The sequence below is a fragment of the Macrobrachium nipponense genome, chromosome 1 (genome assembly GCF_015104395.2).
Source record: "Macrobrachium nipponense isolate FS-2020 chromosome 1, ASM1510439v2, whole genome shotgun sequence".
Taxonomy (NCBI): domain Eukaryota; kingdom Metazoa; phylum Arthropoda; class Malacostraca; order Decapoda; family Palaemonidae; genus Macrobrachium; species Macrobrachium nipponense.
This window is the reverse complement of record NC_087200.1, coordinates 77,413,340-77,429,642: the sequence shown is the minus strand read 5'-3', so window position 1 is coordinate 77,429,642 and position 16,303 is coordinate 77,413,340. Positions and strand designations below refer to the sequence as shown.

At 36.0% G+C, this 16,303-nt stretch overlaps 1 protein-coding gene across 7 annotated transcripts in view; it reads left to right on the top strand.

The window, feature by feature from the left end:
• The window catches only part of LOC135219392 (tyrosine-protein phosphatase non-receptor type 4-like), a 523,112-nt gene that overhangs the window by 248,164 nt on the left and 258,645 nt on the right, over positions 1–16,303 (top strand). For 6 of the 7 annotated variants that reach the window (XM_064256132.1, XM_064256131.1, XM_064256135.1 and 3 more), the window contains one exon: positions 7,622–7,645. The exons of the other annotated variant lie outside the window; for it this stretch is intronic. In XM_064256132.1, coding sequence (XP_064112202.1) covers positions 7,622–7,645 — 24 coding nt within the window. The remainder of the gene's footprint in view (positions 1–7,621; positions 7,646–16,303) is intronic. 7 annotated transcript variants of the gene reach the window in all.

The window sequence follows — 16,303 nt, the reverse complement described above, 5'->3', positions numbered from 1 at the left end:
TATATATATATATATATATATATATATATATATTATATATATATATATAATATATATTTCAGTGTGTTAGTGCAAGTATGTAATGTTGTATGGGTGGTATGTGTAATATATAATATATTATATATTAAATATATAATATATGTATTATATATAGTAATAAATATATATATAATAATATAATATAATTTAATAATATATATTTATAATATATAATGCATATTATATGAATGTTTTAATATATCGCAGTGGAGGGTGCTAATTTAAAAAGTAAAATACAAAACCCAATTTTCATGCTGGAAATTGCGACCAAAGTACTTTTAGAAATTCATACAAATTGTATTAAAACTGATGTCTCACTTCTACAAAATGAGATTAACTCGGTAGACGGGAAATAAAACTTACTATAATGAAAAGTTCCATAATGAGTAATAATGTAACAGTATTATGAAATCAAACCAATGAAATCAAACCACAGAAACGCGTAGGGAAAAAATGGAGAATGACTTTACGTTTTGAAAATAGTAAAAGAGTAAAGAAGTAAATAAAGGGAAAGGCAAGTAGCAATTAATGAAAGAGTTGACCCTACCAGACAGAAATAAGGAAATTGTGCGATGTCTACATACAAGGATCTCAAATTGCCGTCAATTCGGACCTTGTATCACAAAAATAAAATGCTTAAGCTATTTCCGTTAGGTGCTAAATAAAGATGAGCACTGTACACTCATTGATTTTGGTATGTGTACATGTTCAGCTTGTTTCTTACCTAAAGAAATAAAATAAAAGATAAAAGAAATGCTGATTTACCAAAGGTAGTAACGTGGGGGAAAATTTGGTCTGTGGCGGTAAAAATGAGTCATGTGACTGATGTAATTGATAGAATTACTCTTGGTATGTGGGAGTGGTTCGGAGTAGGGAGAGAGAAAGAGTACATATTGTATATATAGCCATATGGCGCCTTCCATTACACCTTCTCCGCCCAGAGAGAGAGAGAGAGAGAGAGAGAGACCGCATGCGATTTATCTACAAATACACAAGGAAACATAAATTTCTCATCACTGTATTCACGCTAGGGGATTGCTTCAAAATAAATCTTAGATTTCTCACCACTGTATTCAGGTAAGGGGGTTACCTCGACGAGGCCATACAGAGAGAGAGAGAGAGAGAGAGAAGAGAGAGAGAGAGAGAGAGAGAGAGACCCTTCGAATTATAATTATCTACGCTGCAGAAAGAAAATTGTATAAAAATCTTATCCTTGTATTCACGCTAGGGGATTACCCGAAGCCATGGAAAGAGAGAGAGAGAGAGAGAGAGAGAGTGTCCATATCTTCATAGAGCATTTGGCGATTTCCCTTAAAAGCTTTTTTCCAATTGCAGAGAAAAGGGGCTTGAGGGAGAGAGAGAGAGAGCTCTTAGTCCCATGTAACCTTTATTGACCATATTGCATCTTCCTGTAGACCTTCTCCGCCCACTTGGACGACTTCGTTCATATGATAGATCGTGGTCTCTCCATCTCTCCCAGATCCAGATGCAACAGGTTCCTCCTTTTGAACCGCAAGAAATCTTTCTCGCTTTCTCAGCTCGGGATTTTTTTTTTTCCCCTTCGGCTGTTGTTATGGCTTTATCGGAAAAGTCCGTCTTCTTGGCCTTTTTTTCGTCCATGACTCTCTCTCTCTCTCTCTCTCTCTCTCTCTCTCTCTCTCTCTCTCTCTGGAGTATTCATGTCAAAGTTTTTTAGACTAGTGTAATAGCTAGCGTAATTGATATCGTTTTAATTCTCTCTCTCTCTCTCTCTCTCTCTCTCTCTCTCTCTCTCTCTCTCTCTGCAGGCTGTAAACTCCATGTTTAGACTGTTGTTGTCCAAACCGCGGTCAGCCTCTCTCATCATTACGCCTTATATAAATATGCAAAATGTAGTTACCTTTGTCATAGTTTCAAGTCCCACGTTGGACGAGTGGTTTTCGCGCTCGACTACCAACCTGGCGGTCCGAGGTTCGATTCCTGACCCTGCCAGCGCGGAATCAGAATAATAATAATAATGATAATAATAATAATATTATTATTATTATTATTATTATTATTATTATTATTATTATTATTATTATTACACACAACAGAAAGGAATCAGAGGAGTTAATTTCTCGATATAATGTGGTTCGGATTCCACAATAAACTGTAGGTCCCGTTGCTAGTAACCGTTTGGTTCCTAGCCACGAAAAAATATCTAATCCTTCGGCCAGCCCTAGGAGAGCTGTTAAACAGCTCAGTGGTCTGGTTAAACTAAGATATACTTTTATCAGTTTCAAGGCCGTACGTAACGTCTCTAACGTCAGGGATTATCGTTTGTCGTCGTTTTCATCTCGCTCCCTTTTTACAGCACTTTTCCCCTTTTGATGTGTTGTCGCAGTGTGAGATATTTAGATCTTTTAGGACGCTCCAATTTGACCTCCCATGCTGTCTAAACTGTTTCAATTCATTTTGACCTTCCTCAGCCGCTTTACCTTGGCTTTGACTCCTTTTGGATTTTGAGTTCTTTGCAACAAGGTAAAATCTGATTTCGTTTATTATTATTATTATTATTATTATTATTATTATTATTATTATTGAAAGATATAGCTGAATCAGCTACATTTAACTTGTTAAACGATAAGAGAAGACTATTTACAGAAAAAAAAACATAGAAAAAACTATTTACAAGTTAAATGCAGCTGATGCAGTAATATCTTTCATTAACACTTGTTTGAAAAGGGGTCTCCTTCCAATAATAATGATAATTTATCATTTATAATAATAATGAATTAACTTTTGAATACCTTTACTGTCACATATCCTTTATCATTCCCGGTTTTACTCGCCCCCTATTGCCCTTTAACCATTAGTCATTTCTTTCCTCTTCATCCAAGACCGTAGCCCCATGAGAACCCATATCACAGTTGGAGTCTGAGCGGCTGAGTGGAATAATTGGGAAAGCAATCTTCCTGAGGCTTAGAACTCCTTTGTAAAGGAGAAACGTAGATCTTCACTTCATTTCTTCCAAGAACAGTTGCTTGTGTATAGATATGTGTAACTCTTAAAAGCCATAAAAAAATTTTTCTTAATCTGTAAGTCAATCTTCAAACACCTAGTTGATTTATGGCTCTTTCACTATTTTTTAATTTATTTATTTGACCCTCATTTATTCCCTTACAGTAGACTGTCATACAGCCATGTAAAAAAAAAAAATATAGAAAGTAGATAAATATAATAAGGGTTATCTTTTATTTTGGTGTTGGTGTTTGAGGGGCTTGTTGAGGTGTTTGATTAGTAGCTAGATATTATGAATGAGAATATTTTCCTTTTTATGGACAAAATATTTTATAATGTATCTGTGAAATGTGTTATTGTTATAGATTAAAAACAACTGTTTTGTGCAAACCAAATGTAAATATGGTATTGCAACATATGTAATGTTTTGTCAATACTACAGAATAATAATAATATACACCAAAAAGTTGAATTTGCGAAGCCTTTATAATTCCTTACGTTTTTGCATGGGCTTCTATATTGAACATCTTCAATGTATATGGGACCTATTTACCCTTTTGTGGAGAACTATTTATACTAGTGCGCTGGTGTAGTGCTTAGTGCCGTGGCATGCCGTTCAGATATCGCGGGTTCGCGTCTCACCCAGAGTGATGAAAAATCACTGGCTCAGTATCATGATCAGTTACTGCTGCAGTGTGGTGTCTGCAGTGGGAGGTTGGAACCAATATTCTTTGGAAGTTTGAATTTCAAGTTAATGGCCTGTGTGTGCTTGTTCCATGTTAATAGGTTTCATCTACTGAAATGAAAATGATAACATTAATAAAACAGGAGGCCTTTTTATGCTGTTTCACCTTTCACTTGACTTTGTTGAATATAAGACATTCTAGTGAATCACTGACCCATTTCTCAGTTTCGACGTGATTGTAAGGTCACCCTCTTCTGTTTTTGATAAACAGTAAACCTCTTTTTTTCACTGCTTTTTAACATCGTTAATTACATCACCACTTATCTAACCTCGTTGTGCCCATCAAGACTCCTATTCCCACAAATGTGTACGGAAGTCACGCCACGGCGTCGGTTGTCAGCTGATTTGATCAGTCGAGTCTCTCAGAGAACGAGCAACTCTACATTCCGCCGATTTTAAAATTAATTTTAAAAGCTCTTAAGCTGACGAATACCAGTCTGTCCATCTATCTATCCATCTTCCCATCTATGTAGCTCTCTGTATGTCCTTCGGCCTGTTTCTTACATCTTGAGTGAAACATTCATGAGGGACTATGTAATGTATCCTTTAGTTTTATGCTAAAATTATCCCGCAGATGCAATTCAGCCCGGAACGAAAATTGCATACTTGAATAATCTGTGACAAATTTAATTTTGTACGAAATGCTTGTGATCATTTGAGAGAGAGAGAGAGAGAGAGAGAGAGAGAGAGAGAGAGAGAGAGAGAGAGAGAGAGAATCTAATCGTATATCTCGTAGATGGTTACACTCTTGTTGGATATGGATTATATGCATAATATTTATATATATATATATATATATATATATATATATTTATATTCTATATATTAATATGTATATACCTATATATATATATATATATATATTAATATCTATATAAAGATATATATATATATATATATAAAATACATATATTTTTTTACAATTATATTTATATATAATGTATGTGAGAGAGTTAGATAAGAGACCCAAAACCGTCGACTAGCACCTATGTATGTAATTCACGGGCCTAGATTACTTGTGGAATAAATTTTTAATAGAAAAGCGCTCACAATATTTTCTCCCGCTGTTGGTTAGGGGATATGAATTGGCGGGTCAACTCATTTGTGCAATAATAATAATAAATAATAGTAATAATAATAGTAATAATAATTATAATGATAATAAGAGAAAGGACAGTGGTCTTCAATGCTGCTTGAGTATTCATATACTGACAACGAGAGAGCAATAATGGACTTGCTTCATGTGAGTCCTGAATAGCAGCTTTTAAGACTTCATTATATCTCAGAGAGAGAGAGAGAGAGAGGAGAGAGAGAGAGAGAGAGAGAGAGAGAGAGAGAGAGAGTAGGAAGCTAGAGGAGGAGAAGAGGAGGAAGTCCCTAATCAAGTAGCCATTGTTTGCCTAATCATTCTTGAGGTCCTTCCCTCCTCCCGTCATTTTGGGTGGCGTTTATGCTGTTCCCTTTTCCCAATTAGCATCCTTCCCAAGGCAAAAGAACTAAGGCAGCTCCATTTTCAACCCCCCCCCCCCACCCCACCCCCCCCCACCCCACCCCTTGCCCACTTCTCTTCCGTCGTTACGAAGTAGTTTTATTTATGTATTTTATTTTTTTATTTATTTTTCTTTTTGACGTGGTGGTCTTGTTATTTACAAGTGGTGAATACCTTTCTGCATTTGTAGGTTATGAATGGGTTCGTTACAAAAGGCCGAGAGATGAAAGAATCATTGGTCATGTTAGCAACCACGAAATATGTAATCTAAAATATATCTAGATTTTCCTCTTCAATCTTTCCTCTCATATCTTATAGGCAGAAGTGAAGCGTTTTGTAACATTTTGTTTATATATGAAACAACTTTTACGGTTTTGTTTGATTAGTGTATTTGTATTGAAGTTATATGCGCGTGCGTACACGCACACACACACACACACTATATATATATATATATATATATATATATATATATAGATATATATATATGTGTGTGTGTGTGTGTGTGTGTGTGTCTTTGTGTCTGTGTGTATATGTCTATATATATATATATATATATATATAGGAATAATATATAATATATATATACGTAAATAAAGGTTTTTTGCCACGAAGGAAAAAATAAAAAAGCGGCTATCTCGCTTTTATTTTTCATTTTTTCCTTCGTGGCAAAAAACCTTTATTTATACATAGCATCACGTTTTATATACTTCTTGATCAAGTTATTCACATATATATATATACGTATATGTGTGCGTGTGTGTGCGTTCGTGGTTATTCGCGGCCATCCCCAAGAAGTGTTTTGATATAAAGATTTGGCAATTTGCGCTTTACTAAACATGGTTCATGTTGAGGAGGTTAAGGATAGCATTTCGTGAACCATTTATAATTCTGCCCTTGTAATCCTTAGGGACGCAGAATGAGTGAGGTACTTCAATTGCTGGTTCATTTAGTCACTCGACTGAATAGAGTTTTAGTCTCGGACAGTTTATATTTATACTGTAATGCCCCCATCTCATTAAGAGCTTAAATTTCATAGTTGGTTCATTCACACGTATTCAGAGAACGGTGCTTAGATTGGTTGTAATTGGAGGGTTGATTTAGTGGCATGGTAATTGGGGCATAATTTTCAAGAAATCAACTTTCAGATGTATGAGTGCTCTATAAAACTAGAAAAATAGTTTATCTAATATGATCGTATATATTATGTATTCTGTGAGTGCACGAATATGCTTAGAAAGAATTGCTGGGGGTAGTGCCGTCAGGTCACCTCGTGCGGTGCACTGTAGGCATTACTTAAGGTTCTTTGCAGCGTCCCCTTGGCCCAAAGCTGCAACCTCTTTCATTCCATTTACTTTACCTTCATTCATTTCCCCTTTCTTCCATCTTACTTTCTACTTTCTTCTAACAATTATTTATTAGTGCAACTGCGAGATTTTCCTCCTGTCACTCCATTCAGACCTTTTTACTCTCTTTCAGTTTCAATGCTGAATGACCTCATTGGTTCTAGCTCTTGGCCGTTGGTTTAAATTCCATATTTTAGAAAGAATTACCGGTTTGTGCTCCTTTCATACTGTATATATGCATATTTGTGTGACGCAAGGGGCTCTCTTCGAAATTCCGCTACCCTTCTTTCTTGTGCTTTATCTTCCACAAATCTCCACTCATATCCAGTCTCCCTTCTCACGACTCTCATCCAAGTAGTTCTGGTTCTTCCAGCTCTTCTGGTGCCTACAGGAGCCCAGCTGATAATATCACGTTATATTCTCAGAAGGGTTGTGCGAAGTACAAGTCCAAGCCATCTCTCCCATTTCTTTTTCATCATTATCTCATCTACGGATGGGTGACTTTATATGTACCGAAGGGGAATTTTTAAGTTGATAACAATTTCGTCCCCCCATGGGATCGAACCACCGTCCAGGTGGACGGGACGAAATCAGGACAGTCAGTGACGCTATCCAATCAGCCAACAGAGATATATTATATATATATATATATATATATATATATATATATATAATAACAATATACATACATACATACATTATTTATTTTATTTATTGAAACGCGCTGGTATTGCGTGATGGTATTGTAAAAAAATAATTGTTCATTATACGTATACATTTATATCTATATATATGCCTCATTTCTTTTTGGATACATGCTCATGATGGTATGTATCCATTTATTCATCATCCCTGTATGAAGCTTCTTGTTAAGTGAGTGATCTTATCCAGTTTGTGATGACTTTCAGTAATACTAGATGATTTGTTTTAAGAGTGTAAATTTTCATGTTATTTGTGCCATAACCCCTTTGCATTATGAATGTGATAAGTAATACCTTGTTTTCCCTTCTTTTTTTATAGTTGGAGGGCGCCCTAATGAAGAAGGTTAGTTACCCACCCACTAGGCGTGGTCTGTGTGCTTTCTTGCCTACGATATGTTAAGGTGTTGTAGTAAAAAAAGAAAGAAAAAAAAAACAGGAGTATTATGTCGACGAGTTTTTTTTTATTTGCATTTTGTCTTACCATGAAAATTTTTAGTTGAGTAGTAATAATATATATATATATATATATATATATATTATATATATTATATAGTATATAATATATATATATATATATATGTATATATATATATATATATTATATATATATATATATATATATATTATATATTTTATATATATATATATATATATATATATATATATATAGATTATATATTTTGTTCCCATGATACGAAATTGGGAAATGCTTTGTCATGGAAGAAAATAATATCCGATTTTTCTTTTAAAGGATTCCATATTTTTAAGAACTCGACTTCCTAAACAATTTAGTTGCTTGAGAGATATCCCCAGTAGATTTCAAAGTGAAATCCAGACTTTTTTTACAACAGCTTTTCATTTTTTGCAAACAACCTTACGGGAAAACGTTCTAAATTTTAATTAGAAATGGTTGTTATTCACAAAGGGAAAATGTTCCTCTCTAGAGTGAATGAATACTGTGCCTTTTATTGAGTAGTGAAATTGTTAAATATTTTCCTGGAAGAGAAAACTCTCATTATTGAAAAGTTCATAAAATACCAGATATTGCATGGTAGTAAATAGTATGTTGAAACTGATTGAATATATGTAAGTAGCTTATTTACTCAGATCTCTTCATTTGACAACTGGTTTTTTTCGCCAAAGATTCCTAGAAATATTTAAACTTGTATGTAGCTTTTTCATTAGGGTAAGTAAGTATTTTGTGAGTTGATAATTATGCTTACTCTCAAGGGATTTGGTTAGCAACATGTTGGCAGTTTTTCATTACGATAAAAAAGCATGTAAACGAAGCAATACATTTACAGCGTATTATTGGTTCAGTCAAACAGGAATGAGGCAAAACCAAGAATAGGAATTTGAGGGTTTTGTTTTCGTACTTCCAATGTATGTATGATATACTGTACCTGAGTAACACTGTACTTATTGCTAAAATATTGATTTATTTTATAAATTTGTTTTCAGGTTTTCGTTTTAGCTTCATTTAAAACTAGATTTAGATTATAAGGGCTCCAGTAATTATTTGATTAATGTTTCTAGCTTCATATAATTTCCTCTGTCGCGGTGTTTTTGTACTGTGGTAGCCATGATTATGGCAGGTTTGTTGATCGCCAGACGAAACCTTGCTACTTATTTCAAACGCCCACTTTAGTGTATATATATATATATATATATATATATATATATATATATATATATATATATATATATATTATATATATATATATATGAATAACTTGATCACGAAGTATATAAAACGTGATGCTATGTATAAATAAAGGTTTTTTGCCACGTAGGAAAAGATGAAAAAGCGAGATAGCCAAGTACTTTCGGTCCTGTAAAGGGTCCGAACAGGACCGAAAGTACTTGGCTATCTCGCTTTTTCATTTTTTCCTTCGTGGCAAAAACCTTTATATATATATATATATTATATATATATATATATATATATATATATATATGTATATTATGTGTGTGTATGTATGTTATGTATATGTATATACCGTACGTAATTATGTATATATACGTAATTTATTATTCATATAATATATAATTAATATATATTATATATATATCTATTATATAATATGAATATAAATTATGTATATATGTTACGGCCATTTTGCAAAATTGGTCATTTCACAAAATGGCCGGCCATTATGCAAAAGGACCAAATTCGTAGTCATTTTGCAAAATGACCTAAATTTCTCAACATTTTGCAAAACGACCAAGATTTTGGTCAGTTTACAAAATAAACAGTATTATTGTTGGTCCGTTTACAAAATCTCCATACAGTAAGCAGCCAGATGGAAAAAAGCTTGTCATTCACTTCTGCAAATCATCTCTTATAATATTGGTTCATTTACTGGTTCATTTACTCGTTTCCCACTACGGGTAATTGTACTGTATAATTGTCGATCATTCACTTATTATTTCTCCCCCCCCCCCCCCCCCCCCCACACACACACACACACATCTCTCTCTCCACAATAGTAATGGGAGCTGACTGGTGACACTGTTGTCAGTAAGGCACTGCTGAAAGCCAGGAGAAGACCAACTTCTGTAAATCATCTCTTATAATATTGGTTCATTTACTCGTTTCCCACTACGGGTAATTGTACTGTATAATTGTCGATCATTCACTTATTATCCTCCCCCCCTCTCCCCCACCCTCTCTCTCCACAATAGTAATGGGAGCTGACTGGTGACACTGTTGTCAGTAAGGCACTGCTGAAAGCCAGGAGAAGATGACCAACGTAATACTTTGTGTGCATTCAACTAGTTACTTGCTAAAACTTTATACTTTTTGATGTATTTGAAAGTTGTATTTTCTAAAAATGAATAAAATTAGTTATGTTTACTACGTTTTATCATTCCCTCGCTTTTTATTCAATCTGGCTGCTTGCTGTATGGACATTTTGTAAACTCACCAACGATAATTTTGTAAACTGACCAAAATATTGGTCGTTTTGAAAAATGTTGAGAAATTTAAGTCATTTTGCAAAATGACCACGAATTTGGTCCTTTTGCATAATGGCCGGCCATTTTGTAAAATGACCAATTTTGCAAAATGCCCGTAAGATATATACATAAATACGTACGGTATATACATACATACATACATACATATATAGTAATTTTAGTTATATTTTTCGTATGTATAAACGATAGTCTGTCGTCCTGCTCGGTGCCAGCCTCTCTCACTAGTGGCCCCGTTATAAGCTTCCAGAATGGAGGTATATACCTTTGTTCGCTCTTTCGGACGACAAACAACATTCCTAGTGTTAGGACTTGCCATTTCGACTTTTAGTTTTCTGTCAAAGAAATCTATTGTGACGGCTTAGTCTGTCCGTCTACACTTTTTCTTTCTTCCCTAAGGCTAGAGGGCTGCACATATTGACCATACCATCCACCTTCCAATCATCGAACATGCCAAATTGCAGCCATCTAACCTCACTAGTTTATTTTTTTATTTAAGGATAAAGTTATACATAATCGTGCGTCTGGCTGCGCTTTAGGACAGGCTACCACTGGGCCCTAGCTGAAAGCTTCAAGGGCCGCGGCTCATACAGAAAACTCGATTGCGCCGAAGAAACTAACGTAATTTTTTACTTATTTTAGAATATTACCATAATTTTTCTTGGGATAATCACTGATATATTTGTACTAAATGTATATAGATATATTTATAATTAATTTATATGTCCTGTACAGTATAAAAACAATATTGAATGTTGCCACTTAATGTTTTAGAATTATTTAGTCATCATACCACCATCTCCACATTGAATGATGCTGAGGACGGATGTCTTCAAGTTAAGGGATATGAGATCATTCATGGGGCTTGATCTTGACAGCGTGTCGGTAGGTAGAGTAGAGAGAGGCACATTTCAAGCTTTGGGCTCTACCTTAAGTTCTGCTTTCGTGAGTAGGACCATTGATGCAGGAAGATGGCCTCGGGCGCATTTTCCCGAGATGTAACCGAGTACTGAGACTTTTTCTTGAAAAAAGCGGGACGCCATATCTTAAATTGGAGCTAGATAAAGTTAAAGAAGTTGGACAGCAGAGCGGGGCAGCACTCGAGGAAACCAAAGAAAATTAAAGGTGAGAAAGTCGTTGGAAAACCAAAGAAAAATTAAAGGTAGAAAAGTTCATGCCGATGGGAGCTCAAGGGTGACGCTTGTCATACCGCATAGAAACCCCCCCCCCCCCCACCCCCCCCCTCCCTCCAGTAAACTGCCCCCCCCCCCCCCTCTCTCTCTCTCTCTTCTCTCTCTCTCTCTCTCTCGTTATCCATGTATCAATTTTATCTCTTTTGTTTACGAAAATAAAAGAGCCCTTTGTAAGTTGATTCTATACACAACTCTCTTTGGAAAAGGGTTTTATTTCAAGGTATTTTATATATTTTTAGGTGAAATGTAGTGACACTTATGAAAGAAAGCATTCCGGAAAGCATATTTCGTCATTAGAAAGTTATTGCCCCAACTTTCCTTTGGTGATAACTTTTTGGGGTGAGGTACTTCATTCGTGAAAAGACTTCATATGGAAATCCTTCTGTCTTTTCAATAAGAAGCGAGAAGAGAGAAGTCACTTCTCTTCTCTCTCTAAAAATGTGTCCTCGGGAAGTTACGCAACTTGTAAGAGGTTCTCAGACAAACTTGAAACCCGCGTAAGAACTTTCTGAGCCTTTTTCTGTTTGAACCACCAGCGATGGTTCGTTTTCGTTTTGTTTTTCAGAATATGTCCAGTGGAAAACTTGACACTTTCCTGTTCTTTTTTCCTCATGCTAAGTTTTCAGCGCAGTTTATGATCTCAGGTTTGTTTGTTTGTGTGGTGTTTTTACGTTGCATGGAACCACTGGTTATTCAGCAACGGGACCAACGCTTTACGCGACTTCCGAACGACGTCGAGAGTGAACTTCCATCGCCAGAAGTACACATCTCTGACTCCTCAATGGAATGGCCGAGAATCGAACTCGCGGCCACCAAGGTGCCACGTCAACACCATACCGACCACGCCACTGAGGCAAATGTGATACTGTATGCATGCATTTACCTAAGGTTCTTTGCAGCGTCCCATCGGCACCCTAGCTGCAACCCCTTTCATTACTTTGACTGTTCCTCCGTTCATATTCACTTTCTTCCGTCTTCTCTTAACACTTGTTTCATAGTGCAACTGCCAGGTTTTCCTCCTGTTACACCTGTCAAGCTTCCTTTACTTTCAGTTTCCCTTTAAGCGGTGAATAACCTCATAGGTCCCAGTGCTAGGCCTTTGGCCTAAGTTTTATGTTCCATTCCGTACGCGTTGATGTTTTATTCAATGTGTTTTGTTATAGACCAGAATAAAACTCATTCTAATTTTATATAGAGTCTACCTACATGCATGGTGGTTAGTGATTGCTTGGCCTTTAGGCTGCGTTTACACCAAGCAAATCGAATCGATTCAATTCATGAAGAGTCAATACGATTCGTGATTCGTCTTGATTCGCCACACTAATTGCAATGTAACCGTTGACACCAAGCGAATCGAATTGATTCAAATCATGCCGATTTGCTCGGTGTCAACAGTTACATTGAAATTAGTGTGGCGTATCAAGACGAATCACGAATCGTGTTGATTCTTCATGAATTGAGTCGATTCGATGTTCTTGGTGTAGATGCAGCCTTAGGTTGGCACTTTGTGTCAGTGTAGCTGTAGCAAATTTGTGACAAAATAAAGTTACACTTTTCTGCTGGAGTGAATGAAGTTTAAAGTTAGTTAAAAAAAAAAAAACATTTTTTTTATGAAGACTAATAGAATGAGAATCATTGATTTACAAATAATAATAATAATAATAATAATAATAATAATAATATATTAATAATTAATAATAATAAAAAATTTAGGAATAATCCTGATTTACCAGAAACTCTTGTCTGAATCTCATTACATCCTTTCGCAGGGCTAGGAAATAATATTTTTAGGTTAAGAATCTTTTTGAATTATTTTATATTTTTAGATTATCTTGCCATTTTCAGAGGGATTTATACCTCACTTGGGATATCTTGTCATTTAAAACGAAGTTTATAGTTTTCTTAGAATTTCTGTCATAACCACCCCCTCCCCCATTTTGGGAATAAATTTCATTTTAATTGGAAGCTCATGTCTAAACCGACCCCCCCTCCCCCCCCACCCCCCATGCAGCTTGACTCATTCTTTTGGTCTGAACACGAAGTTTTGTATTTTTGAAATGATTTCAATCGGAATTTATTGTTACGCCCCTTACCACAGGAAAAAAAAAAAGGATACCACAGGAAAAAAAAGGACTTTGCACTTAGCAATAAATTATGTTTTGAAAGAAAAATTGATATAATAAAAAGAGACCTTTGCACTAAACAATAAATTTTGTTTTGAAAGAAAAATTCATATAAAAAAGAGGCCTTTGCACTAAACAATAAATTTTGTTTTGAAAGAAAATTTTCATTAAAAAAATAAAAAAGACCTTTGCACCAATTTTCAAATATTCAAAAAAGATAAAAAAAAACTGCGACCTTTGCAATAAACAATAAATTTTGTTTTGAAAGAGAAATTCATATAAAAAAAAGAGGCCTTTGCACCAAGCAATCAATTTTGTTTTGAAAAAAAAATTGATATAATAAAAAGAGGCCTTTGCACTAAGCAATAAATTTTGTTTTGCAAGAAAAATTCATATAAAAAAAAGAGGCCTTTGCCCTAAGCAATAAAATTTGTTTTGGAAAAAATTTGATATAAAAAAAGAGGCCTTTTCACTAAGCAATTAATTTTGTTTTTGAACAAAAAGTGATATTGTTGGGAGTTTCTGAACAAAAAGTGATATTGTTGGGAGTTTCTCGTGACGCCCACTCCCGCAAGGCTTGAATGATGCTTTTGTGTTGCGCAAGGAACGCTTCATTCTCGAATGGCCAAACCTCCCTCCCACTCCATCACAGAGCTTGAATAATGCTTTTGTTTGTTCGGCGCTTTTCCACAGTCCCCCCGACCCCATCCCACCCTTAGATGCCACTTATATGTATTTAATGGAGCTGCCTCGTTGTAAGTGTTCCGGTTGTGTTCTGAACCCAGCGAACACCATTATTAATTCACCCCCATTTTGAATAGTTAGCCGATGACAAAAGTGACCAGAGGGAAAGGCAGTGAGCCAGCATCCTCTAGTAAATGTATAATTTGACATGCAGCAATCACAGTATTTATTTAATTTTTGAGTATAGGACAGTGGAACGTAGGTAAACTGAGATGAATTATCCGTACCTCTCTTTTCGGATTTCATAGGTTTCTGTGGAAATGAAACCTAAAAATACTTCAATAACAAATGGAGGGGTTGAGAGTCAGTTTGCGTCCATTGTATATATAATTTTACTGTAGAAAAGTTCTGTATGTTTGACACATTTCATCCCAAAGTAACAACTCTTGATCATAGCGTTGGCACAGTAAAGTTTTTTCGCATAACCCTTGCGGTAGTATTCATTGGGGGACTTGTGGGCACCAGAAAGTCTTGCGGTAGTATGCATTGGGGGTCTTGTGGGCACCAGAAAGCCTTGCGGTAGTATTTAGTGGAGTGTTGTGGGCACCAGAAAGCCTTGTGGTAGTATTTAGTGGAGTGTTGTGGGCACCAGAAAGCCTTGCGGTAGTATTTAGTGGAGTGTTGTGGCACCAGAAACCTTGTGGTAGTATTTAGTGGAGTGTTGGGCACCAGAAAGCCTTGCGGTAGTATTTAGTGGAGTGTTGTGGGCACCAGAAAGTCTTGCGGTAGTATTCATTGGGGGACTTGTGGGCACCAGAAAGTCTTGCGGTAGTATTCATTGGGGGTCTTGTGGGCACCAGAAAGCCTTGCGGTAGTATTTAGTGGAGTGTTGTGGGCACCAGAAAGCCTTGTGGTAGTATGCATTGGGGGTCTTGTGGGCACCAGAAAGTCTTGCTGTAGTATTCATTGGGGGTCGTGTGGGCACCAGAAAGCCTTGCGGTAGTATTTAGTGGAGTGTTGTGGGCACCAGAAAGCCTTGTGGTAGTATTCATTGGGGGTCTTGTGGGCACCAGAAACCCTTGCGGTAGTATTAATTGGGGTCTCGTGGGCACCAGAAAACCTGGAAGATCAAGACTTACCTTGATGGTAAGGCGTGATCCGGCCTCCAACTTACTCGAAGCACTTGCTAAAATCTGCGGTCAAATAGAGCGTTGTTTCATCAACGAAAATTAAAATAGATACGTTAGATTTTATTAGAAATTATTGTTCTGTACTGTTTAACAACTTTTTATTTATTTTTTTACATTTTCATTCTAATGAATAAATCATAAATATCCTATCCTAAAATTCCTGTATCTTTAACGCAAAGCGAAACACCTTTTTCAAACCTTTTTAGGTTTTCCTTAGACCTTTCTTACCCCTGCAACAAGAACAACAAAGTAGTTTGTAGGTTCACTCCCCGAGTAAGCGAAAATGGAAAAAGGAAGCTGGAGATAAGCAGATAAAGCGCGGGATTTCGCAGAGGCCCTTTGTCACACGGCGATGGAGACGATTGTGAGGAGTTACAAGGAGTTACAAGGATTAGGATGTCTCAAAGACTTGTTAGTCCATCCGAGGAGACATCGTGTGCTCACTTATCTGTAGGAGCAGGTTTTACTGTGTAGATTCACAGTGTCCCAACGATTCTGTCTAGCTTTCTTTTAGGCTCTGCCACACTGTTGCTGTTTACAACTTCTGGTGGCAGTTTATTCCATGTGTCACATATCTTTTATGTAAAGAAGTTCCCACAATGGGATGTGTTTTATCTCTCCAGTTCTAGTTTCCATCCATTATTTCTTAACTGGTTTTCGTTTAGCGTAAAGACGGTAGAAATTTGGTAACATTTTTAAATTTGGTGAATATTTAAGAACTTATGACTGGATAGATTCTTATCCCAGTTTGCAGTGCAATGTTTAAAACACTGAGCTTGCTTTCTCTGTGCATTCTCTAAGCCTTGCCGGAATTCTTCTCGTTAGGAGGGAAAGT